At 52.3% G+C, this 26,230-nt stretch overlaps 1 protein-coding gene across 2 annotated transcripts; it reads left to right on the top strand.

Annotated features, from left to right (window-relative positions):
- The first annotated feature begins 4,573 nt into the window (after window positions 1-4,573).
- LOC144273959 (C-type lectin domain family 2 member B-like) lies at window positions 4,574-25,747 on the top strand. Of its 2 annotated transcripts, none has more exons than XM_077832685.1 (6): window positions 4,574-4,719; window positions 10,806-11,015; window positions 16,636-16,752; window positions 19,573-19,751; window positions 21,412-21,515; window positions 21,991-25,747. In XM_077832685.1, the coding sequence occupies exons 2-6, from the start codon at window positions 10,931-10,933 to the stop codon at window positions 22,112-22,114; spliced, it is 609 nt and encodes a 202-aa protein (XP_077688811.1). In that variant the 5' UTR covers window positions 4,574-4,719; window positions 10,806-10,930; the 3' UTR covers window positions 22,115-25,747. The 2 variants fall into 2 exon arrangements, with proteins under 2 accessions (XP_077688811.1, XP_077688812.1); XM_077832686.1 differs by lacking the exon at window positions 4,574-4,719 and adding an exon at window positions 4,900-5,031.
- The last annotated feature ends 483 nt before the right edge of the window (window positions 25,748-26,230 follow it).

Here is a 26,230-nt window from a genome sequence, read left to right as displayed (position 1 = left end):
GTCTCATTAGTCAAATGATCTATGAAGTAGGGGAAGATCGTTGCTGCTCACCCACCTAAGTTGCATGCAGGGATGGATCCAGTAGGCGTGCTCTGACCAGGCCTACCAGCTCAGACCCTAGTTAGAATGCTCCCCTGGGATGTGGAAGATCTAGGTTCAATTCCCCCCTCTGCCCAAGGGGGAGGAAAAGATTTGAACAGGGGTTTCCCCACCACTCAGGTGAGTTCACTGAGCTATGGGATATGCTGATGTGGAGCTTCCCCTGAAGCTGTTCCACGGGGGATAAATAACTAAAGAATCATTGGGCCAGAGAGTGAATAAGAGAGCAAATGACTCTAAAGCTTCATAATTAGTACACCCCCTAAGAAGATGGGAGACTGCGGGTCCAGTCCCCCTGCTCCAATCCTTTATACAAAGTGGAACTGAGTCTGCAGATCCTAAGCATGACAGAGTTTTTTTTAAAGAAGCCTGTAGCACTGATGGAAGCAAAGAAAACCTCCCAAAAAGAACCGAGTCCCCATTCGGTGGTGACGTCTGCTCGTGTCAGCATACAGCTGGCCGGGCCTCATTTCTAATTTGAAGTTGCCTTGTTTAACTTCCAGCCATTGGTTCTCTCCAGGATGGTCCATATACACTGTGACCACATCACCTCTTGGATCTTCAGGTGAACAAGCTGAGCCCTCAATCTCTCGCCATATGGCATTTTTGCCCAGCCCTTGAATAATTTGTAGGCTAATCTCTGCACCCTCTCCAATTTTTCAGCATCCTTTTTAAAAACGTTGACACCAGAACTGGGCGTAGTATTCACCAATGGCCCGTACGGAGCTTACATCACCTCTCTACGCCTTCCTGTTACTCCCCTGTTTGTCCATCCAAAGGCTAACATTTGCCCTTTTAGCCACAGCAGATGACCGGGAGCTCAGGTTGAGTTGTTTGTTCACTGTGGCTGCTAGATCCTTCTCAGAGCAAAAAAAGACACAGACAGCAAGAAAGATACAAACATTCCTAGTGAAATCATCTTTCAGTTCCATGACTCACTGTCTGATCTCAACACCAAGAACCCAATCCCGGCAGCAATCTACCACACTGGAAACAAAAAATCCTCATTGTGATAGGTCCAAACATACGGCATGAGAGGAGGGTGACCAGATGTCCCGATTTTATAGGGACAGTCCTGATTTTGGGGTCTTTTTCTTATGTAGGCTCCTATTACCCCCTACCCCCGTCCCGATTTTTCACACTTGCTATCTGGTCACCCTACATGAGAGTGAGTCACCAGGCAGCAGGGATTTCCCCAGACCCCTCCTGGGAGGGGTGTAAATCCCCCCCCCCAGGAATTTCCACAGCACGCCCCCACCAAGTTTCAGGCGGTGTTGCCAATTTAGTCATTGGTTGGAAATTTGAATGGAAATTCAAACATTAATACACACTTTAAAGGCATCTACAGTATATGAGAAAATTCTCGGACCCGAGAAAGCAGAATGGGTTTGAAAAGTCGGAACCAAGACGAGCTTCCTCACACAGCTGCTGTTTATGGCAATGTCGGCACATTTGTGGGGCTCCTGCTCTGCCCCCACTGGCAGGCGAGCTCTCCGCTCCCCGGCCTCCTCCCCCGAGCCTGCCGCGCTCCCGCCCTGCCCCCTCCCAGCGCTTCCCCGCCGCCAAACAGCTGTTTGCCGCCCCTCCGGGAGGGAGGGGGAGGAGCTGGCTGCAGCGCACTTGGAGGAGGAGGCGGAGAAGAGGCGGGGGCGGGGCCTTGGGGAAGGGGGTGGAATTGGGGCAGGGCAGAGCAAAGGCGGGGCCCCTGCACTCCCCCTACACATATTCCCTCCCCCAGCCCCCTGCCCTGAGAGGCTCACAGCAGGGGGCTGGGAGCACCCCCACGACCCCAGCCCACACTCTCCAGCCCCTTGCCCTGACTCCTGCACCCCCCTCACAAACCAAGCCCCCCACATCCCCAGCCCAGACTCCTGCACCCCCTCACCCCCTGCCCTCCCTGACTCCTGCACCCCCCCCCCACATCCCCCACCCCACCCTGAGCACCAAACGGGAGCTCCTGCACCCGCCTCCACTTCCCCACCTGCACCCCTTGCACCAAATGGGAGCTGCCCCAGGTAAGTGCTTCACACCCCAACCTCCTGCCCCAACCCTGAGCCCCCTCCTGCATCCTAACTCCTGGCCAGACCCTGAACCCCAACCCCCAATCTGCTCCTGCACCCTAACTCCCTCCCAGACCTTGCATCCCCCTCAAACACACCCAGTCCCCTGCCCACCCTGACTCCTGCCCCACAGCCCTCCCTGACTCCTGCAACCCCCCACACCCCCTACCTCCCACACCCTCAGCCTGCTCCCTCCCTGACTCCTGCAACCCCCCACACCCCCTGCCCCCTCACACATCCCAGCCCCCTCCCTCCCTGACTCCTGCCCTCCCTCCACATCCCCACCTGCACCCCTCACACCAAACGGGAGCTGCCCCAGGTAAGCGCTCCACACCCCAACCTCCTGCCCCAGCCCTGAGCCCCCTCCCACATCCTAATTCCTGGCCAGACCCTGCACCCCAACCCCCAGCCTGCTCCTCTACCCTAACTCCTGGCCAGACCCTGCACCCCCAGCCCTGAGCCCCCTTCTTCACCCTAAGTCCTGGCCAGACCCCGCACCCCAATGCTTTTTTACATTTTTTTTTTATAAAGTGCTCTTATCCAAAGTACTTTACACTCGTTGGCTAACGGTACAAACAATATTTGGGAAGATCACTACGTGGGCCGTCGAGACCCTCGGCGATTTTCAAGTGGTCTGTGGAAAAATAAGTTAGGCTACAAGAACAATTAAGGTCCCTCACTTGATTTTCATTTACTTCCTCTTAGGAGGAGGATGAAGAAGAAAAGAATGAAAAAGAGGGTCTGTGGGGGGGTGGGGGGGAGATCAGAGCGAATGTTCTTTTTCCTGGCTGGGTCCCAAGGAGGGGCCCCAAGAATGAAGCTCAGCACAGGGCCCCACTAACATCTCACACGGGCTGAGCATGCTGAGTGACGCTGATGAAGCCGGCTGCCCTCACTCTGCCCCCTCTCCCTGCTATCGGCAAGCACCGGGGTCCTGTTTTGTATTATTATTTGTATAATAGTACAAAATGATTAATAATAGTGTGCAACGCTGGGACAGACCCTCACCACAGATGGAGTCTGTGACCACAAGCTATTGGAAGGAACAGAGCCCTGCCCAATTCCAGACAGGAGTGGCTGAACCACCAATGCAATGGGGATTGAGGTAGAGGCCAGGTCTATGCTACAGACGTCTTAGGGTTGCCAGGGGTCCGGTTTTGGACTGGAACGCCAGGTCGAAAAGAGACCCTGACGGCTCCGATCAGCACTACCGACCAGGCCATTAAAAGTCTGGTCGGCGGTGCAGGCAGGCTCCCTACCCGGCTCCATGCAACTCCTGGGAAGCTGCTGGCATCGCCCTCTGGCTCCTAGGTGGAGGGACGGCCACGGGGGCTCTGCGCACTGCCCCCGCTCCCAGCACCGGCTCAGCAGCTCCCATTGGCCAGGAACTGTCTCACGGGCGGGCCTCTGCTTCACTCCCAGTCAGAGCGAAGGGTGCTGCGTATCTTCTCCTTTGTTTCCGGGCCCCCGATAAACCGGATTAGTCCCAGTGGGAAGGTTTGTTCCTCTCTTCTAGGTGCTCCTGCCGAGTGAACTCCTGCTATATCCCAAGTGCTGCCCTTAAATGCTATATCCCAAGTCCCGTCCACACCCAAAGCCCCTTCACTCCAGTGTGGTGGCCGCTCGCACAACCGCTCCGTGCAGGGCGAGGGTTAATCCACAGTGGGACTGCTCTCAGCCCAGCGAGGCACACTCGCCAGGAGTTCACTCACACACGTGTGGATAGCTTGAGTTCACTGCAGTGAAGCCTTTTAGCTTCAGTTTCTTCTTCTTCTTCTTCTTCGTGCCTTTGATCCCCCCCTGTTCTGGGCCCAGGCTAGCCTGAACGCTTCTCCCTCCTGAAGGCTGCTGTGTCGTACCTTCTGTTTGCTTTTGTTTTGTTGCATAGTTTTGCTTTATCCTCTTTGCTGATTCTTTGTAAGTGTTACACAAATAAAATTCTTTTCTGCTTTAAAAAAAAAAAAAAATCCCCCCCTGTTCGCCTCTTCCTCCCCCCAACCACCACCCCCTTCTTCTTTCTTGCCTTCAGAAATGCCCTGATCTTTCCAGCGGTGCCAATCCCAAACTCATGAGTGGCCGCACCCCCACCCCCAAACCCCCCGCCCCCATAAAATCAGCTCGGAAATCCTGACCGTTTTTGGGTGCAGAACTGGGGACAGGCACACACACCCCCCCCCAAGAAAACAAGCAGAGAGAAATAGCCCCCTGCGGGGTGAAATGTGTGGAGGTGAGAAGGGGGCTCAAAACCATGACAGCTAGTGGCTGGAGCTGTCCTTTAACCAGCAGAGCCGCGGGAACTAGGGGGCTGCCGCACCCCCTGGCTTGAAGTGGTTTCCATCATATGCAGGGTTTACAGTTTGGTTCAGTGGATCTCAGCAGCTCCGCCCCCCGGCCGTTATGAGGACAGGAGTCATACAATGACTGTGCTTTGCGGTTTCCCTTTTGCACAGGGAACTGCTGATGATTGCTCTGGGGGGTGGGTCAAACTGCAAGAAAAAACCACCAGTACTGGGGAAACTCTCATCGCCTTTCTGCAGGCTGCCTTAGCAGCAGCAGCAAAGTAAGGAGGGGACTGGGGGGCAGGGGTTGAATCTTCCACTGTAAGCTAGGGGTTGAGGCTGCACTAAGATTGGGGGCTCTAACCCAGTTTGGGGTGGGGAAGGGCTGTGTGGAGCCTCCCCCCACTGCGGGTGGAGGGCTAGACGGGGAGGGGGGCTGGATGGAAGGGAGCCACTACATTCCACTCCGGTTTATGTCTGAATCTTCCTGCATTACATGTCGCTGAACTTTCTGAAGTGGGGCGAGGGCTTGAAATCGAAGGACGTGTCGGGAGCACCGAGAAAGAGACAGGAGTAGGGTGACCAGCTAGCAAGTGTGAAAAATCCCGACTGTGTGTGTGGGGGGGGGTGGGGGTGGTAGTAGGTTCCTATATAAGATAAAGCCCCAAATATTGGGACCGTCTGGTTTTTGAATGTTGTAATTCCTGATGTCAGATTTGTGTCCATTTATTCTTTTGTGTAGAGAATTTATTGCTTAGAACAATTATTATTGTTGTTTGACATTTATATTGTCCTAATAGCTAAACGCTACCTGGGGCTTTAAGATAAAAAAGCACAACTCTTTAAATATCACCAGACTTGTGATACCCCGCACCACAATCCCCCGTCCTGAGCCCCCTCGTGCACCCCAAACCCCAGCCCGACCCCAGAGCCCGCACCCAGAGCCGGAGCCCTCACCCCCCGTCCCAGCCTGGATCCCCCTCCCGCACCCCAAACCCCTCATCCCTGGCCCCACACCAGAGCCGCACCCCCAGTCGGATCCCTCACCCCCTCCCGCACCCCAACCCCCTGCCCTAGCCCGGAGCCCTCTCCCGCACCCTGAACCCCTCATTTCTGGCCCCACCCAAGAGCACGCACCCCTCAGCCGGAGAAAAGAGGAAGATGGCAACCCCCTCTCCTCCTACTTTCAGAGGTGAAGCCCTGTTAGTCTGTATCAGCAAAAACAACAAGGAGTCCTTGTGGCACCTTAGCGACAAACAAATTTATTCGGGCATAAGCTTTGGTGGGCTAGAACCCACTTCATCAGATGCGTCTGATATAGCCCACCAAAGCTTATGCCCGAATAAATTTGTTAGTCTCTAAGGTGCCACAAGGACTGCTCCTTCTTTTGGCTGTCTCCTCCTCTGGCACCTCCCACGAAACTAACTGGTTGCTTTCATTTCTTCTCATCTGGGCCCTTTCTGAGAAATCACGTGGGGCTGTTTCCCTTTTGTCCCCTCCCCCTCTTCAAAGGACACTGCTCCCAGCAGGACCTCCCAGGGAATGAACAATAGGATTGCAGCTCCGGAAGCAGCTCGCCCTTCCTGGTCTATATGGGCTAGTGGGGAGATTGTCCTCCTGGGTGAGGGGAGAATACCCCCTATCCCCTACGACTGGGTTCTCAACCTTTTTCTTTCTGAGTGCCCCCCAACAGGGACAGGATCCAGAGCTGACGCGTTCAGAACCAGAGGACAGAGTGCTTGGGTTCAAAACCAGGGGACAGGAGACAGGCTGCTTGGGAGCGAGATAGGAGGGAGGAAATGGGTGGGAGCCTCTTGATTCCACTCTGGATTAGTTTGTATGTTCTTGTATTTCAAATCACTGAAGTGGGGACAGTGCCCCTGCCTTGCTCTGAAATTCAGCCAAGGTCGCAGAGCAGGAAGAAAGACAGATCTGAGTTGCTGCTGGCCGAAGCAAAAGTCAGGGACTTCCTTCCCCCCACATCCCCTTTGGGAGAGGAACTAAAACCAGCCAATAAAACAGCAAATGCAAAACAGAACACATCTGTTTCTCATAGCTGAGGAATTTGGCAAATGTGGCCTTAGGCAGCCTAGATGGGGAGTATAAGATATTGGCACCTCCTTGGGGCAGGGATCGCAGGCTGAATTCGGAGGGGCTGTGAAAGGGGTTTAAGGGTATATTGGTGTAACCCACTGGTGAGTGTATGTTACACGTTCCCCTTTGTGCTGATCCAGCGGATACGAGTACAGCCCTAGCACAGAGCTTTTGCTTGGGCTGTAGCAGATTGTGTTTTTTTGTCTCTGGTTTTACCCACAATGCTCCCGCTAAGAAACCGACAGGCACATTTGCCCTGAGTGTTTACGCTGACTGCAGCCCCTGGAGTAAAGTGTATGCACAGTGCAGGCTTGTGGGATCTGATTTCTGTTGCCCAGCACCTTGCACAGTCATTTCCACCAGCGCAGAGTGGATGCAACAACTTTGCACTGACGTCAGTTACTGTCCGAGGTGCCGGGTGTTGCGTGGTCCCAGGAAACCTTGGGTTTTTTCCTCCAAACTGGGATTAGATGCTTGGACGCAAACCGTGCTTTACAGTGCATCACTCTGTCTGCATTTAGGGTTTGGACTGATGCAGCTACACTGGTGACTGCAATCGGGGCAGATCCCGCAGTGTAGACAAAGCCTGTACAGGATCAAGCCCCCACAGACCCTGCCTTTATAGAGGAATCCACCGGCGTAACATCATTTGACAGAGGCAGCCCAATTGCTCTGACTACTATGGGAGTGCCTTGCTGTGGGTGCAGCCCCAGCGTTAAGTACCACTTACTGCCATGGTGTGCTGCCCGACTCCCAGAATGCCGGGGCCTGCTGGGTAATTTTACAGGCCCACTCTGCAATGGCCTGGGCACCATGGGACAGCAGCATGGGAAGGGGAAGGGCCGTTTGCCCTGATGATGCGACCCCAATCGCACCAGATGCTTCCCTCTGCTTGCACCTGGGGGATCTTGGGTGGGTGGATGTGCAGTAAAACGCTGACCGATGCAAACTAGAGTGTGGATACGAGGGAACAGGCTAAAGGATAGACCAGTCCTGTATCTCTCTAGTGCAGACAGGCCCTTGGCTAAGCTCCCTTGACTTACACCCACTCCACCCATGGCCAGGGGAGTCTCTCTCTCTCTAATTTGCATGATGTAGGTTTTCTACATTCTCCTCCAGTTCTTTGGCGGCTAGGTTCAACGGGTTGCTGCCCCCGCCCCCCATTAGATCCTCTGCCTTGCTGTCTCCCTCAACCCCTCACTGCTTTGCTCTGCCTTCTATACCCTTTCCCCAGCTCCCACATCCCCTCCAGCCTCCCAGTTAGTGCCTCTGCTTAGAATCATAGAATCACAGAATAGTAGGATTGGAAGAGACCTCAGGAGGTTCTAGTCCGACCCCCTGCTCAAAGCAGGTCCGACCCCAATTAAATCATCCCAGCCAGGGCTTTGTCAAGCCGGGCCTTAAAAACTTCTAAGGATGGAGATTCCACCACCTCCCTAGGTAACGCATTCCAGTGCTTCACCACCCTCCTAGTGAAATAATGTTTCCTAATATCCAACCTAGACCCCCCCCACTGCAACTTGAGACCATTGCTCCTTGTTCTGTCATCTGCTACCCCTGAGAACAGCCTTGCTCCATCCTCTTTGGAACCCCCTTTCAGGTAGTTGAAAGCAGCTATCAAATCCCCCCTCACTCTTCTCTTCTCCAGACTAAATAACCCCAGTTCCCTCAGCCTCTCCTCGGAAGTCATGTGCCCCAGCCCCCTAATCATTTTCGTTGCCCTCCGCTGGACTCTCTCCAATTTGTCCACAACCCTTCCATAGTGGACGGACCAAAACTGGACACAGTTCTCCATATGTGGCCTTACCAGTGCCGAATAGAGGGGAATAATCACTTCCCTCGATCTGCTGGCAATGCCCCTACTTATACAGCCCAAAATGCCGTTAGCCTTCTTGGCAACAAGCATACACTGTTGACTTATATCCAGCTTCTCGTCCACTGTAATCCCCAGGTCCTTTTCTGTAGACTGCTTTGCGGTCTCCAAGTTCCCATGTGCCTGGCTGTCCCCCACAGCTCCTTCTCCTTGTGCCTGGGGCTTCCCCCTGGCCCTCCCACCCAGTCCCCCGCGTTGTGGTTCCCCTCGCTTCTGTCTCTTTCTCCCCCTCCGGACTTCTCAGGACCTCAGGAGTGAACTGAGGTTTGCCTCCCTTCCTAGCACAGCATGGGCGGGCCACTGCTGAGCTCTTTAGAAAAAGGGGGGCCATTTTATTTGGGTTCTTGGACACCCTTGTGGGTGAGTCCCTTTGAAAATGCTTTGCCGAGCTACATTGTGCCAACCAGGAAAGTAAGCGTAATAAAAGCTTGGAGCATTGTTTAGTGGCTTTCATTTCTGTGGTGCCAGGAAGTCACTGTATCCAACAAAAGCCTTTTCTCTTGTCGAAAGCTTGTGTGGGTGTTGTTGACACTGGGAGCAGCTGCTCCTGGAATACAGTTTAACTACCAAGGTGCAGCAGAAGAAGTGCTTGTCCCAGCCAGTCCAGGCAAGCCCTGGACTGGCAGCAAACCTACCCAAAACAGTACTGTCTGCTCTGCATCGGACGCTGGTGGTTAAAGCCTCTGGCTTTTTTCAGAGGAGACAGGTCCTAAAGCTAGCAATTCGCAGTTGCATAGGCAGTGTGGCCAAGTGCATACTGGCCTTTATTCCAGTGGCTCTGCCCCGGTCTGCTAGGTGAGTCACTTCTGGGCTCTGTGCCTCAGTTTCCCCACTTGTAACATGGGGATAAGGATCCCCCCTTACACCTCTGTTGTAAAGTGCTTCCCGATCTACTGATGAAATGCATGGGGTATTATTATTAAATTGGGTTTGCCAAAAATGCAACCAAGGAGCTGCAAAAGAAGGTCTGTTTTTATAAAACCAGACTAGAGGAACTTAACATACATGATCGACACAATATAAAATAACGAGAGGCGATTCCTGTCATATCGCTCTTATTTGCCTCCTCTCTGAGATAAACAGTCCCAGGCTTTCAAGAACATGCAGATTACGGGAACTCCTCACTTAAAGTCGTCCCCGGTTAACGTTATTTCCTTGTTACATCGCTGATCAGTTAGGGAACATGCTCCTTTAAAGTTGTGCAATGCTCCCTTTTAACTTTGTTTGGCAGCTGCCTGCTTTGTCCCCTGCTTGCAGGAAGAGCAGCTTGGAGCGAGCTGGTGGGGGCTTGGAACCAGGGTGGTCCGGCAGCCCCCCTATCAGCTGCCCGCTTCCTTAAGTTCCCTGGGCGGCAGCCCAATTGCCGGGCAGTTCAGCTGTCTCTCCTCCCACTGCCATGTGCTGCTCCTGCCCTCTGCCTTGGAGCTGCTCCTCGAGCCTCCTGCTTGCTGGGGGCGGGAGAAGACGGGGGCTAATGTCAGGGTGTCCCCCTCCTCCTTGCTCCTGCACCCTGCTTATCCCATCTCCATAGAGCAGGGGGATACACAACAGGGCTCAGGATGGAGGGAGCTTCCTGGCAGCAGCTGCTGAAGTCTCCGCTTGCTGATTAACTCAACCAGGCAGTGTACTTAAGAGTGGGTCAGGGTACTTAAAGGGGAAATGCGCATCTCTCTCTCTCACACACACACATGGTGTGTGTCTCTGTCTCTCTCTGCTATGCTGTCTCCCCTCCCTCCAATCCTGCCGAGTGCTAATTCATCATTTAGCAGTAAGGCATTCCCTGGGAAATATCCCACCCTCTGACTTCACCACCTCAACCAAGCTTCAAAATCATCATTGCTGTGTACAGTATTAAATTGTTTGTTTAAAACTTATACTCTGTGTGTGTGTGTGTATATATATATATATAATATAGTCTTTTATGTGGCAAAGAAAAAAATTTCCCTGGAACCTAACCCCCCTATTTACATTAATTCTTATGGGGAAATTGAATTCGCTTAACATTGTTTCGCTTAAAGTCATAAGGTGGGAGAAAGGAAGGTTTATTATTAATCTACCCATTGTTCTGAGTGATGAATTAATGAACCAGAGGATGAATGACAAAAGATCTCCATAAAGCTCATTAGCCCTTAAATCATATCATTATTGATTTATCTTATGGCAGAGTCCAGGAAACCCAATCAAGGTTCATGGCCTCATTGTGCTAGGTGCTGTACATACCAGTAATGAAGAAGATAGTCCTTGCCCCAGAGTGCTTAAAATCTAGGGGTCTGACAGGATGCAACTGGTTGTTGAAAGGGACAAATGGGGTGGGGGTGAGTTGGGCAGATGAGATGCTACTAAAACAAATAGTTTTGCAGAAGTCACAGCTTGTAAAAACTCTTGGTTGTTATATTGCAGGGCTTTAGGGTTCGGCTCTGGTTCCACCTCTGGCTGATTGGACCTCCACTGAGTCTGGAATACGGCAGCATCCAATGAAGGGCAACTGATCAGAGCAAAACACACCCCAGAGCTCCTAGGAAGAGATGGGGAAAGGCATGCAGAGGGAGAAAACAGAGCTGGAGAAGCCGCTTAAAGACCAAGGAGATGCAGAGAAAGGAGCAAAGCTAGGTAACCAACTGAGTATAAATGCCCTGGGGAAAAGCTGGGGAGTGTCACTGAGTCACAGAGAGAGAACCAAACTTTCCAAAGAGGGAGCGGCGGACAAAGGGTATTTGGGCTCAGACCCATGGAAGATAGCAGCCTAAATTCCACCGTGGAGCTGGGCCATGGTCACCTCAGTGGAGTCATCTGCACTGACACCCAATTTATGTCCAACCGGTCACCGTCACCGTAATGTGACTGAGAGCAGGACGAGATATGGGATCGGATGAAGAGAGATAGATGGAGTGATTGGCACAGAAAGGATACTTAAAGACATGGGAGATCACCCCACCCCACCCCCCCGGGCAGGGTGTGAAGTGGAAAAAGACGAGGGCCAAGGTCTTTAAGCTTTAAAATGTAGCTGGCACATCCCCAAACAACCTGTCTGGGCAAAGGTTGTGCACACCCACAATCTCACATATATGCATGCAATTGAACAGTGGTTGGGGCCAGCTGAGCAACAGGGGCATGTGGTTGCCTGACTGGTTCTTGCGAATGGGGATTTCTGTGGGTGTAAGTGTAACACAGAAACATGCCTTGTTTTTTGGTTCATGCAACCTTTCAACCTTCCGGAAATTTGGGGCCGAATACCAGGGGAAGGGTGTCTTATAAACAACATCTCTGCTTAGGGTGGGAAACAGAATAGAGATGGTGTCATCTGTGTATACAGAGCTGGTGAGACCATTACTGGATACCATGTATCTCTGGCTCTAAAAGCAGAAGCATGTATTGTCTGCCTGAAACCTTACTCTATCCTATCCCCCTGAAGGCTTGGTCACATGCTGTCCTCCTACCTACGTCCCAAATTGCCCTTTGGTTGTCCATAGTGCTGGTCTCTGGACAGCACCACTAAATACCCCTGGGCTTCCCAGGGGTCCCCATTGCTGAATAGAGCTGGTGAGTGAGAGAGGAAGCTAGCAGAACTAGCTGGCGGAACTTGATTGGGCGTATAAAATAGCTAATGATGAATAAACAAAGTCAGTGGTTTTGTGTTGACATTTAAAAAGCAGCAGATGTTTAAGGGAAGGGATGTGGGTGAGGGGAAAAGGATGAGGGTCTATTTTCTAGATACTGGGGGGGGGGCCAATAATCTCTCTAAACTGTAGCCCTCACGTATGACTGTTCGAGGTCTCCATCCTTATCTTCAAGGCACACCGTGGTGTGGGCCCAATATACCTAAAAGTCCACCTAAAACTCTGGGATGAAGACTGTGGTGGACAGCTCTGTTCCTCTGGCCCAATTGATCCCTCAACTATACGGTAATGCTGGTCTGTGTGGTGTGAATTCCCCCAAGAACGAAGGACCATCACAAACCTCAGCACCTTCCGCTCCAAGTGCAAGGCACAGGCCTTTGACTTCTCTTAGACACAGCGCAACGGGTATATTTATAATAAAATAAGATGCATCCTGCCACAAGAAGACACTCCACTGCACATGCTACTCCCTCTGGGGAGTGACAGATGTGTAGCCATGTTTCTTAATGCATGGCTGGAAGGCACTCAGGTACGGTGATGAGCATGGTATAAATACCAATTTTGAATGGAACAGACCTTGCTGAAATGTTTTACATTGATTACTTCATTAGAATGTCCTGAAAATGATAATACTTTCATAACTTCCCACTGAAACGTTCAACTGTGCTGAAAACGATATATTGAATACGATAGAGTGAAAACGATATACTTTGATAATTTACCCTAGACAATTTCAACAAAATCAATATGTTCCTCCCAAATGCTTGAACTGCGTCAGATCAGAATTTTCCAACAGAAATTTGGAAGTTTCATTGCTCAAAACTGGAAACTGGTGTGGTCTGTGCAAAAAAAAACCAACCCAGAATAAATCCCCCAACATTTTTCACAAAATATATTTACCACTGTCCTGCCAGCTCTGTGTTCAGCAAAAGTGCACATTCGATTATGGTTGAAAATGTGTCTCCATTGGCTGGATCCCGCAACATGAAGTGTCTGCTTGTGATCTACTGCTATTGAGAAGAGGTAAGGGACGCTGTCTCTCTGACTCGTTCTCAGCATTCCCCTGGCAGCCCAAGAGATAGATTCATAGAGTTGAAGGCTGGAAGAGACCATCAGATCATTTAGCCTGACCTCCTGTATAGCACAGGCCACTACATCTCACCCAAATACCCCTACGTTGAGGCCAATAACTTCAGTTAAACTAAAGTATTTTAATCCTCAGAGATCAGGAGAGACTGAAGTGCCATCAGTTCCCACTGTGCTCCAAGCAGCATCCCAGAACCCCCATATTCACCACTGTCAGATAGTTATGCGATGTCTTGTACAAGGTTTGCCTTGTGAGGTATCATTTTAAAAGGCTCGATCTGTTGAACATTAATAGCCTGTTGGATTGTTTGTGCTGTCATTGGATGAGAAGTTATGAAGTTTTGCTACAGGTGTGTGACTGAAATATGTTGCGAGGTTGGGAACACCCACAACCAGCCTTTCAGGTGCAACAATAGGAGAACCAGACACACTGACAGCCCACTAAAGGAATCCACACTCCCAAGGTCTATCCCAGGAACTGTATACAATGGAGACTTCTCAGAGATAGGACATACACAGTGGGTAAGAAACTATAAAAGAGGGGAAGTGACATCATCACTTGGCTTCACTCCCCCCACAACTCAACACCTGGAAACACATCTGGAGAAAAAAGACTTTGAATGGGGGAGGTGGCCTCAGACTGGAAAGAAGAATCCAAGCCTGTGTATTCAGGAACTATACCATCTATCAGGGTGAGACACTGCCTGATTCAAATCCAGTCTAGTTTATAGAACTCAGGTTTCGATATAACTTTTATTTCTTAGGTAACCAACTTTGCTCTCTACACCTGCTACATATAATCACTTAAAATCTATCTTGCTGTAGTTAATAAATCTGTTTTATATTTTTCCTAAAACAGTGTGCTTTGGTTGAAGTGCTTTGGAATTCTGCTCAGGTTTCAAGGGCTGGTGCATGTCCTCTCTACACTGAGGGAGGGACAGACTGAGTAATGAATGTACATTGGTCAGGTGTGTGATCAGGGCAAGATGATGGTACAGCCCATGGGTCCAAGGCTGGGGAGCTAGGGGAATTGGCTGGAGTCTCTCTATTGTTGGTTCATGAGTGGCTGGGAGAAACATTTGTGTAACTCAGCTGGGTGTGTCCCTGCCTGAGGATGTCTGTGTAAGTGCAGTACCTGGAGAGGTTTGAAGCGTGTCACAGCATCACAGTTAGTAAGACAGGTTAGTAAGACAGAGGGCCCAGTGGTACCCCAGGTCCAGGTTGCACCCTGGGGAACCCGACACACCCGCGTTCCCTGGAACACCAGGGAGGTCAGAGATCCCTCGACATTCAAGGATGATGGTCTCCCAGTAAAATGATAGCTAGTTATTGCTAGTGGGTCTGCAGGTGGCTAACAAGACCAATCCGGGATCCACAGATCTTGTCCCAGTTGGGGCAGATGTTTCCCAATGGAAGGGGCAGATCTGGATTGTCGAGTCAGGCTGCGGAGCGTTGTTTTCTCCTGTCCCCATTTCTTGTTGTCTCCATTGGATCTCGAAATACTGGCATCCTTGCCACAAAGTCCTTTTCCATTTCGCTGGATCGAAGGCTTCCCAGGAGTTTATGTCAATATTGTACTTCTTCACATTGGCTTGGAAGGTGTCTTTGAAGCGGGTTTCTTTTTGTCCGCCCCTCGACCATTGGCCATGGTTCAGTTGTGAGAATGTGACCTGCTTCAGGAATCGATGTTCTGGCATTCAAAGAACATGACCAGCATAATGGAGTTGGTGGCGGATGATCATAGCTTCAGTGCTGGAGGTTTTGGCTTGGGACAGAACACTGTTGTGGTCTGTCAGTCATCCCACTTGATTTGGAAGATCTCGTGGGGGCACCGTTGATGGTATTGTTCAAGAACTTTGTGAAACGGGTCTAGATGTCCCAGCAGGCAACCCCCTGTCCCATGCTACACAGGCGGGCAAGACCCGACCCCCAAGGCTCCTACCAATCTGACCCGGGGGCGGGAGGGGGGGAATTCCTTCTTGATCCCAGATCTGATAATCAGTTACACCCGGAGCACATGAGAAAGACACACCAGGCAGGCATCTTAGACATCTAGAGCAATTCTGGTGTCACAAACATTCTTAAGCAGATGCTTTCCCTTCTGACCTGCAGCGCCCCCCACTGGCTGTTTGCTGCATTGCAATGGGAGGGATTGGAGCTACCTTGCTGCCTCCCTACAAAGCTTGACTGCCTTTGCCCGAGTCTATGGGAGCGCATGGCAAAGGACGACCTTTTGAAATATCTTCAGCGTCAGGCTGAAAGGGTTGGGTGCCCCTGTTGTAACTTGTCTAGCTGACAGTGTAGGTGATACCTAGTCAACACGCTGTGGGCTCTCTAGAGGTTGGATCTTGTATGAAATTTACGAGTCTGCTACTGCTTCCTACATTAGAGGACGTGCCCCTTTAGCTCAAGCTGCAGCAACTCATGCCTTTAGATCCCCAGGTTCAAACCCCACTCATGGCGTGAAGATAGAAATTAGTATGTTTGCAATCTATGGCTGGTTTCACAGTAGTTAGGATGATGCCACCTGGAGTAGCTTGATACTGCATGCCGTACTCCAGTCCCTAAGCATGGCCATGCTAAACACAGGGCACATCTAGTGCCAAGCCACGGTATGGACATGAGTCTGCGGCAGCTTCTGAACGGGGGAAGCTGGGTTATTTAGCTCAAGTAAGGGCTTGTCTGCACCACGCAGCTTTCAGCTACAGGGCTGTGTCAACACAGCCTTATCGCCAAAAGTCGGCGTGTGTAAACGCTCTTTGTCGGCACTTTTGCCGACAAAATTCTTCCACCCCTGCGAGCGGCATTTGCTTTGCCGGCGGGAGAGCACTCCTGCCAGCAAAGCTACGTTCACACCATAGGCGCCGACTCCGTGGGTGCTCTGGGGCTGGAGCACCCCCAGGGAAAAATTAGTGGGTGCTCTGCACCCACCGGCAGCCAAGCTCCCCTCCTCTCCCCCACCCCGCGCCCCACCTCCTCCTCACCCCCTGAGCATGCCGCATCCCCGCTCCTCTGCCTACCTCCCAGCACTTCCCGCCTGGCTGCCACCAAATAGCAGTTTGGCCGTGTTAGCACGCTCCGGCGCACTCAGGGGAGGAGGCGGGGAAGAGGCGGGGCCAGGGCCGGGATTTGGGGAAGGAGTTGGAAATATTGGCAGGGAGGGGGCAGAGTTGGGGCGGGGACTTTGGGGAAGGGGTTGGAATGGGGGGGAAGGGGTGGGGCAGGGGCGGGGCCTCATGGAAGGGGTGGAGTGGGGGTCGAGCACCCAGGGGAAAGAGGGGAAGTCGGCGCCTATGGTTCGCAAAACTTTTGTCTTTCAGGGGAGGGCTTTTTTACGCACGGGAAAGACAAAAGTTTTGATGACAACTTGGCAGTGTAGACAAGCCCTAAGAAAGGCCTGGACTGAAATCCTGCCAATGACCCATCCAGGGCTGTTGTGTTAAACAGAGAGAGGAATTGTTTAGCTAATTCCTAGGGCAGCTCAGCTGCCTCTCCAGTGGGAGCGCTAATCTCCTCTTCTCTTTCAGATTATGCCCCCGACGCCGTTTGCAAAACTCTCTCATCCCGTAAAGCCATAACTGCAGTCGCATGCTTGATGAGTATCATGACCATCCTCATCCTCATTCTGATAGTAGCTCTGGCAGGTGAGTTGCCAGCCCTGCATGCCTGGATCTCTGTGCCTCCCCTTTCCCCCGGAGCTGTTGTGGTCACAGTCCCGGATCTATAGGTCCTGCACCCTGCAATGCTGGGGGAGGGCATGGGGGGCTCCAGGGCCAAACGGCCCCCAATCGAGGAGCTCATCAGCCAACCCATAATGCTGTAGAGAATGCTGGTGCCCCTTGAAGGCAGGTTCTCCATGTACCTCCGTGAGCTACCAGCAGTAGGGTGGCTGACCCAAGGGGGAGGAATGCGGTGGAAACACCCCATCACCCTTTGAGGATGGGAGGGACAAGGGAGGAGGGCTGCTGAGGGTCAGGACTGGGGAGGGCAGAAGGGGGCTTTGCACAGTCCGTGCACACTCTCCCCCGTAGCCCAGTGACGTGTCCTAGCAGGCTCAAGCGCGAATGCTGTCATGCCCCCACTTGGCAAATGGGGACCGTGACCCCGAGGGCTCCTTGGCAGATTGCTCCCAGATCCATGGAGGAGTAAAGCCATGGAAGAGCTGAGAATGACTGGAATCAACCTCCCCCTGATAACTCGTTTTGGCCAAAATTTAGACTGAAGCTCTGTGCGGCTGGGGCCATCTGATCATTACATGCGCATACAGCGCCCTGCACCATGGGGGCCCGATCCGTGCTGGAGCCTCTAGGGGCTAATATAATATCGATAACAAAGATGTGCGTATTCCACCATCTCCAAACAGCATTCTCTACGCCTCCCCAGTGTCAAATGCCCCAGGACACACAGCTGTGACCTGTATGGCAGGAGGCTGGCCGGAGAGGAAAGGCACTGGGGTGGAACTCAGGAGATCTGGGTTCAAATGGTGCCTCTGCCACACGCTGTCTGTGTGACCCTGGGCAAGTCATTTCATCTCCCTGTGCCTTAGTTCTCTATCTGTAAAATGGGGTGAATGAGCTTTCCTTTCTCCCAGCCTTTCTCAATCTAGATTGTGAGCTCTATAGGGCTGCTCTATAAACTCTACGGACTCAGCACCGTATGACAAAGCCCCCGCCCCATACACCCTACAGTGTAGCAAAGCAGGACAGAACCTGTGGAAAGTGTAAAAAACGACTTGTCTGAGCAGTAGAAGCTTAGCAAATGGCTCCTTCATGCCACAGTTTTGTTTTAGGTCCTCGCTCCCCCCCCCCCCCGCCACCCCCGACCCCATTTATATTTCCTCATACAGATAAGTCTCTGGCTACCCAGGCAGGAAAAAACTCAGTGTCCATGACATCTCATCCCCCTCCCTATCCTCTAGAGATCAACCCCGGTGACTGAAAGGAACATTCTGGTCAATTGCAATTGCCACAACAGGATGGGTTTGAAAATGTCTGGCTCCAGGGCTTCAATCAGCACCTATTATAGGCATAATTATCCCTAGAGCTCACTCCCACAGCACCCCCTTATGCCAGGATGGGGCATTGCAGGGGTTTGTCTGTTTTAGCTTTGATCTGTACGCTTACTACTTATAATCACTTAAAATCTATCCTTGTGTAGTTAATAAATCTATTTATTATTATAACACCTGGTTCTGCCATGGTTTGAAGCTTCTATGGTCAGCCAGGTCACCTCAGTCCGGTTCCCTTCCAGGGTTAGCTGAAAAGTGCAAAACTACCCCACCCCCGACCCCCAAAGTCTAATGGCCAGGCCCTTTAAGCCTCCCCCTGGGACTCATTTCTGGGCTCTTCTCGCAACTCCAGGTCATTAGTAATCTCACCCCTTCTGAGTCCCAGAGCCCATAAAGGTCCATCACCTTCTATCAGGTCGTCAGCTTCTTGTTCTTTCTTTCTCAGGGAGTTTTTTCTAGACCACCCCCTTTCTGGGAGTGGTGGGGGGGACCCTGCAATGCCCTTTCTGGGTTCCAGCCCAGGGACCATGTGTTTAGGCAGCTAAAACCCTTGCTCCTTCTTACCTCCACCTCTCTGCATTCTATGTCCTCCCATCTTTTCCCTCTGGAAGTCTGGCTCCCGGCAGAAATCTCTCCAGCAACCAGCCTTCTCAGCTGCAGTCTGCAGCCTTTTACTGCAGCTGTTGCTAACTGGCCCCTTAGTCTCAGCTGCGGGAATAACTGATCTGTCTGTTAACTCTTTTCCTGGCTGTCACAGCATGGGGTCTACACACCCCATCATAACTCTATAAAGGTTGGTTTCATTATCCCTTTGTTTTATAGAAAGGGAAACTGGGGCACAGGGGGGAAGCCAATTTGCCACTGATTCACATCAAGCAAGCTGGGGATAGAACCCGGGAGTCCTCCCAGTTTCCCTCCAGTCTAACCCACTTCACCTCACTCCCCTCCCAGAACGGGGATAGAACCCAGGAGTCCTGTCTGCCAACCACCCCCTCTAACCACTCAACCCCATTCCCCTCCCAGAACTGGGATAGAACCCAGGAGTCCTGTCTGCCAACCACCCCCTCTAACCACTCGACTCCATTCCCCTCCCAGAGCTGGGGATGGAACCCAGGAGTCCAGACTCTTTGTCCCCACTCCCCTCCTAGAGCACCCCTGAAATCAGGGGCATGGAGGCTTCATTTCTAACTCCCTCTGCCCTCCAAGCCATTGCCCGAGCTCTCAGCAAGGCCTGGATTTGAGGGGATTGTTTCTACTCATTCCCCGTGGATACAGAAGGTCCAGTCCCCCGTGGCGCTCTGCCTTGGACAATCACTGAGGCAGCTCAGAAAGAGCGAAAGGTGCTGACATTCATGCTTGGGTGGTGTTTCCCTCCCACGTCACATGCCAATGGAGACCCAGGCCCTGAGACGGAAAGGGAAAGATTTCTCACCCTATATTGCTTTCTTATTTCCAGTGGTAATGTCTCGTGTCCCTGAGCCTCTTCTTTCTGAACCCTGCTGCCCGGACGGCTGGGTCGGGTACCAAGGCAAATGTTACTATTTCTCAGAAGCGGAAGGGAACTGGGAATCCAGTCAGCACCACTGCTCTTCACTGGGTGCCTCCCTGGTTGAGATCGACACTTTGCAGGACCTGGTAAGGGACTGGGGCAAATAACGTGTTTGGGGTTTGCTTGGTTCTAGGGCAAGTCTGAAAAAAAACCCCGATTTGCAGCTGTGATGGGGCTTTGTCCCCAGCACCTGCAACGCAAGGGCAAGGACCCAATTAATCATGTTCTGCACCTGGCAGGTAGTAACTACCTGCCTCTTCAACAAGGGAGGTGAAGCCAAAGCTTGTAAGTAGACTGGGGAGCTCAGCTGGGGAGAAATTGCAGAGGAGCGAGGTCTCCTGGGCTAGCATTTAACAGTCAGGATACAACAAGGGAGAGGGGCGGAAGGGCTGTTAATTTGAAGCCTTGTTTGAATCTTTATCTGGCCTTGTTCATGCTGCTCCTGGAAGGGGTTTAACCCTTGACGTGACTTGGCCGGGCGGCCGAGCCACAGAATATCCTGAGGGGGAGTCGGGAGAAGAGGCAGGCGGAGAAAGGCTACGGCCGGCCAAGGAAGCGGCCCCTGGGAGCATGAGAGGTGAAGTCCCCTGCAATGCCGTATCCGGGCAGGAGGGGGCGCCCTCGATTTGACAATGTGCACCATAGAGTCAAACTCAAAGGGAAATCTTTCGAAATTGTCATCAAACTGAAAAGTTGGGAGGGCCCGAAATTCGTTTGGGGTCAATTGAAAAGTTTTGTTTTGATTTCCAGTATTTTTTGAACACTTTTAAAAAAAATAAAAAGGAAAGGACAGTGCAGTGGGGGGCCCTGGTGCTTCTTCTACTGGAAGGCGACATTGTCTGAGAGTTCTGGCCACTGAACCCAGCCCTGGCTAGGTCCAAGGTGCTCCAGTCAGCGTGCAATTGTAGGGACCTCTGATCCCTCTGGGAGAACCTCTCCTCTCAAGGAATGGCCCAGCAGAGCTCCAGCCCTGGTCATCTGCTGGAGGAGGAAAGAGGACCTTATTCCTTCCCCAGTTCAGGACTTCCATGCAGATTGGCCATAGTAAAGTGAATTGAGCCGAGAAGATGGCTTGATTTACACCCGAACCTCCCCAAGGGGAGGTAGAGGGGCAAGGCTGTGTTTTTTGGTGCACTTTGAAAAACCGATTAAAAAACACCCCTCGTTTCAGATCAGACCGCAAAAGAAACATTTTCAGTGAATAAAAAAAGTTGAAAGAAAGTCAAAAAGTTTCCTTTAGAGACTGAGCATTTTCAAATGGTCCTTTACTGAAAACAATCTCCTGTGGCAATTTTTGGGTTCGACTATTTCTTTTCATTTCAAAATCTCTTGATTTTTTTTTTTAATCCAAGACATTTTGAAATGAAAAGAAATGTTCAACCCCCCCTCCCAAATCACCCTAGGAGATGGTTTGTTTTTATAAAATGTTGGGGTATTTTTTTGCAAAATGAACAATTCGGTGACATTGACGAATTCGTGAAATGTTTCGGCGTCACCGAATCCACATTTTCCAGTGGGGGGGGGGGGGCAAAAAAGCCGTTTTGTGTGAAACGTTTTACCCAGCTCAACCTCTGGCCTTCTCGGAGCATTCTCTCTTTCCCCTACAAAGCTATGCTCTGCACAAAGGCTGCACACAGAGGTCCATGGAGACGGCAGCGGGCTTTAGTAGATCTACGTACTCGGGCGGTGGGCCCCCTGGAAATGCTTCTAAACAGACCAAATTCATGAAGACACCTTGTTTTAAAGGTTTTCCTGATGCGCTACAAGGGGCGTACTTACTACTGGATCGGCCTGCGGCGGGAAGAAAGCCGGCCTTGGAAGTGGATGAACGGGACAGAATTCAACAGCATGTGAGTCCCGCTTTCTTTCTGTGAAGTTTCTCCGTCTTCGTTCACTGGTGCTAAATTTGCTCAATGGGCTGCTAAACGTGGACCTTGGTATGGACCTTGGCTCTGACTTAGAGTCTGACTCCGGTGTGACCCCTGGAACCGCCACACGGACCCCGATTTCTGATTCCGGCTTGGTCCTCATCTTGACATGCTTCACCCTGTTACTGGCTCTGACCCCTGGCTTCAGTTCCTGGCTCCCAAGCCACTAATGCTGCCTTCCTTTGCCCAGGACCCTGACACCCAGCCCCTGGCCTCTTTCTCCCGCGGCTCCCATTTTGGCCCTTGTTAAAGTTCCCCCTCTGGATGGGGAGGGAGGAGCTTGGCGGTGGTCCAGGAAAGGGAAATCCCTTCCAAAATCTGGTCTCTCTCTGATTTCGGCTCTCTCTGCCTCTGCCTAGCACTGACTGGCTCTCCCCCCGGGGTCTCCCGTTTGCAGGTTTGAGGTGAAGGGAGGAGGAAGCTGCGCATATCTGAACGACGTGGCCGTCATCTCCTCGAGGTGCCAGACAGAGAAGAACTGGGTCTGTAGCAAACCCAGCCTGCATCTGAAGAAGGGCTAGACTGGGATGGAACAGAAGAGGCCTTGAAAGGGTGAGGCTCACCCTTGGTGAAGGCAGCCGACAGGCATATGGCCCACGACAATCACCGGGTTGCTTTCCCTGCTACGCTCACTGTGCTGTTGGCATGTAAACGACACCCTTCCTCCCACATGTAGCTTGCAACACCATTTATGCTGCCTCAGTGCTTAATTTGTAATGACTAGGGTGACCAGATGACAAGAACAAAATATCGGGACACTTAGGTGGGGGCAGCCACGGGCTCACCCCGCCTCCCGCCCCCACTGGAGCCATGGGGGGAGGGGGATACAAAGCTTGAGGAAGCTGCGGGTCGGGGGTGCAGGGCCCCCCAGCTCCGGGTGCAGCCCCGCCATGAGTCGGGGGCTCACAGCCCCCGCTCTAGTCCTGCTGCAAGCTGCGGGTTGGGGGTGCATGGCCTCATGCCTCCCCTGCCCCCCAAGCACACGGCCCCGGCTCCTGCCCACAGCCCCGCCACTTACCTGGGGGATGGTTCCCACCCACTGGGAAGCACGTGGCAGGTTCCTCTGGCTCCTCGGGTCAGCGGTGGCCAGCGGGGTCTCCACTCCATGTGCTGCGCCAGGCACAAGCACTGGCTCCGGCTGCCATTGGCTGGAAGCTGTGAGGGCGGGACTTACTTGGGGGGGTGTGTAGCATGCAGCACCCCTGTCTGTGCCCGCAGCTCCCATTGGCCGCGATGGAGCCGGCGCTCGTGGTAGGTGGAGCATGCAGACGCACACGCCCCTGGCCGCCCCTGTGCCTAGGGGCCGCAGGGTCCTGCTGCCCGCCGTTTCCCGGGAGCCGCCCCAAATAAGCACCGCCGGGAGCCCAGGTGAGCGCTCACCAGTGTCCTCCTCCAGCCCCAAGCCAAAACATCGGGACAAATGGCGTCGGGACCCGAGACAAACAACTAAATATTGGGACAGTCCCGATGTTATCGGGATGTCTGGTCACCCTAGTAATGACAGAGCTGCCAGGGCTTAAGCCGTTTTTTTTTTACATTCATAACTGATGTAATGCCATGGCACAAATTAAGCACTGTGCTGCTTCTGAATTTGCCCCAATGCCTTAATCAGAGGCAGTGGAGTGTGTGGCAGAGCATAAGAATGGCCAGAGTGGTCCAGACCAATGGCCCATCTAGCCCAGTAGCCTGTCTTCCGACAGTGGCCAGGGCCAGGTGCCCCAGAGGGAATGAACAGAACTGGGCAACTCTTGGGCCGTCCTCTGTCATCCACTCCCAGCTTCTGGCAAACAGAGGTTAGGGACATTCAAAGCTAGTCTGCACTAGAATTGCTACTAATCATTGGGGGCACAGAACTCCTCCAGCCCAGGGGCCGTGGTGGCAGGGAAAGCAAGCTCCTCCTGGCTGCAGGGAGGAGAGCGAGCTCCTGCCGGAGCCCGGACAGGGAGGGAGAGAGGGAAGAGCAAGCTCCTGTCGGAGCCAGGGGGAGCACAGAATGTGTAGCACCCAAAAAGAGGTCAGAGTTAAATTTCTGCACAGACCCCTGTCTCTCACCAACATAGCGTTGTCCACACCAGCACTTAGGCCGGTGTAACTTACATCGCTTGGGGCGTTGTTTTTTCACACCCCGAGCGACATATGTTATTCCGACCTACGTGCTAGTGTGTACAAGCCCTCAGAGCATGGGGGTGCATCCCTGACCCTCTTGGCTAACAGCCATTGTTGGACCTGTCCTCCAGGAACTTACCGACTTCATTTTGAACCCTGTTATAGTTTTGGCCCTCACAACATCCCCTGGCAATGAGTTCCACAGGTTGAGGGTGTGTTGTGATAGCCAGATCCCCTCTGCCTATCCCACCTAGTTCTTTTCTTACACTAAGAATCTCTGTACCTGGTAAGAAAGTTCAGACATTTGTTAAGGGATCCAGCCCAGTTTCCCCAGCCACATAATCCTCCTTCAGCACTGACTGTTGCCTCATACGGTTTACACCATCTACCCAAAGTGGACCCTACTCTCTAAAACATACACAACCGTGAGAAGAACAAATTCCTGGGAGATTATTGGAAGACCCTTAAATGAGGATTGGGCCTACACAATCACCTAGTCATTTGTTATTGTGACCTTTGTGTATATATTTGCAAATGATGTTAACGCCAGCCCCCTGCATTTAAAAATTAGTCAGGTCTCCAAAATCACAAGATTATTGGAAATAATCATGAGATTTTTTTAAACTAAATCATGGGTTGTTTTAGTAGTTTTCTGAGCCGCTGGGGGTTATGTTTCCAGACTTTTCTCCATAAGCCCAAGAGGTAGAAACTTAGGGCCGGGGCGAATTAATGCACAGGTCACAGGTCCACCGGAATCTGTGTGGAAGTCGGGGGGGCCACTACTAGTACCTGCCCCTGCTCCACCTCTTCCTCCAAAGCCCCACCCCCCTGGCCAGGCCAGAAGCCAGACCCAGGCCATGGTAAAGAGCCACCCAGGGAGTCAGGCCGCTGTGGGGCGCACCAGACCCGCCACCTGCCTTGTGGCGGAGGTTGGTGGGCCCAAGAGCAGCCCCCAGCCTGTGTCCCCACCCTCCTGGGGTGCGCCGGCCAGAGTAGGTGGAAGTAGGGTGACCTGATGTCCCAATTTTATAGGGACAGTCCAGATTTTGGGGTCATTTTCTTATATAGGCTCCTATTACCCCCCATCCCCGTCCTGATTTTTCACATTTGCTGTCTGGTCAGCCTAGGTGGAAGGTCCAGGGCTCCCTACAGCAGCCTGAGTTCCCTGGATGGCTCTTACCACGGGGCCTCGTGGAGGGAGGAGGAGCAGGGGGCGGAGCCCCGTGGCGAGGGAGCTGTGAGGGAGGGGTCCAAATATTCTTTGTGCCCAGGGCCCCAGTAAATCTTCACCTGCCTCTACATAGGGCTTGTACATGCTACCACTTATGGTGGCATCACTTATGTCACTCAGGGGTGTACACAATTGCCAGCCCCTTGAGTGACGTAAGTTACACCAACCTAAGCCCCAGCGCGCACGGGGCTGCGTTGGCAGGAGTGCTTCTCCCGCCGAGGTGGGTTTATTATGCCGACGGGAGAGCTCTCTCCCACCGGCAGAGAGCGTCTTCACCAGGCGCAATGCGGCACCACGGCTGTGCAATGCTAGCCCTGAGCGAAAGCCGAGTTGCTCACAGGATTCCAGGAGCTGGGACTTGAGACCAAATGAGGAGCCCTGGCAGCACCGAAATTTTAGGGGAGCTTGGGAAAGTTGGGAGGCTGCTACGACTCAGGGGCTGTGCTGGTCAGCATCGTCTGATTACATGGCAGAGGATTATAGGATTGATCCTTTAATTGTTCTTTCTCAGCCATCCTTTGGGGGGGGTTGAACTTGTCTTTTAGCCTTGGCTTATTGAATTGGCAATTTTATTACATAACCTTCCACCCATCATTATTATATGGCCATGTTATTGTGTAGGCTGTGAGCTTGCATGCAATTAAGCACACAATTCATGATCAGTTACAAACATACTTATTGACTGCAAACTCTTTGGGGCTGAGACTGTCTCTCGCTCTGTGTCTGGGCAGCCCCCGGCACAACGGGGCCCTGATCTCAACTGGAGCCTTAACCTCACTTTATGATATTAAGTAATAAATAAAAATCTGGAAAGCAACATGACGTTATCACAAACGTTTATTTTCCCGAAGAAGTGACCCGTGCTTTGCATCCAGGACACACAGACGGGGTCTGCAACAAGGACAAGGTGCTGCAGCCTGTAAAGGGTTAACAGGTCACATGGCTAGTTGGGGCAGCATATTAGAGGAAGCTGGGTTAAAGGGGAATGAAGTGGGGGTGGAAGTGGAGGTTCCCTGGGAATGGGGGCAGGGAAACAGGAGGGGAATTGTGAAGGGAGGTTTTGAGACTTAGCATTCTGGGGGGAAGGGGCTCCAAGCTGGGAGGGTTGGTCCCTACCTGCTCCCAGGCCCGTTCCAGCCCTCTGGGTCCCGTTCTTGCCCTCCACCTCCCAGGAGCATGCCAGTTATGCAGACTCACAATATTTCCATTGCGGGGGCACTAGCTCCCTGGCTTTGCCATCCCTGGGGGAAGGTGCGTGTCCTCTTTATTCCTGGGGGGGGCTGGAGTGGGGAAAACCTCT

The sequence above is a fragment of the Eretmochelys imbricata genome, chromosome 14, assembly GCF_965152235.1.
Source record: "Eretmochelys imbricata isolate rEreImb1 chromosome 14, rEreImb1.hap1, whole genome shotgun sequence".
In the NCBI taxonomy this organism is placed as follows: domain Eukaryota; kingdom Metazoa; phylum Chordata; order Testudines; family Cheloniidae; genus Eretmochelys; species Eretmochelys imbricata.
This window is presented reverse-complemented; position numbering and strand designations above follow the sequence as displayed.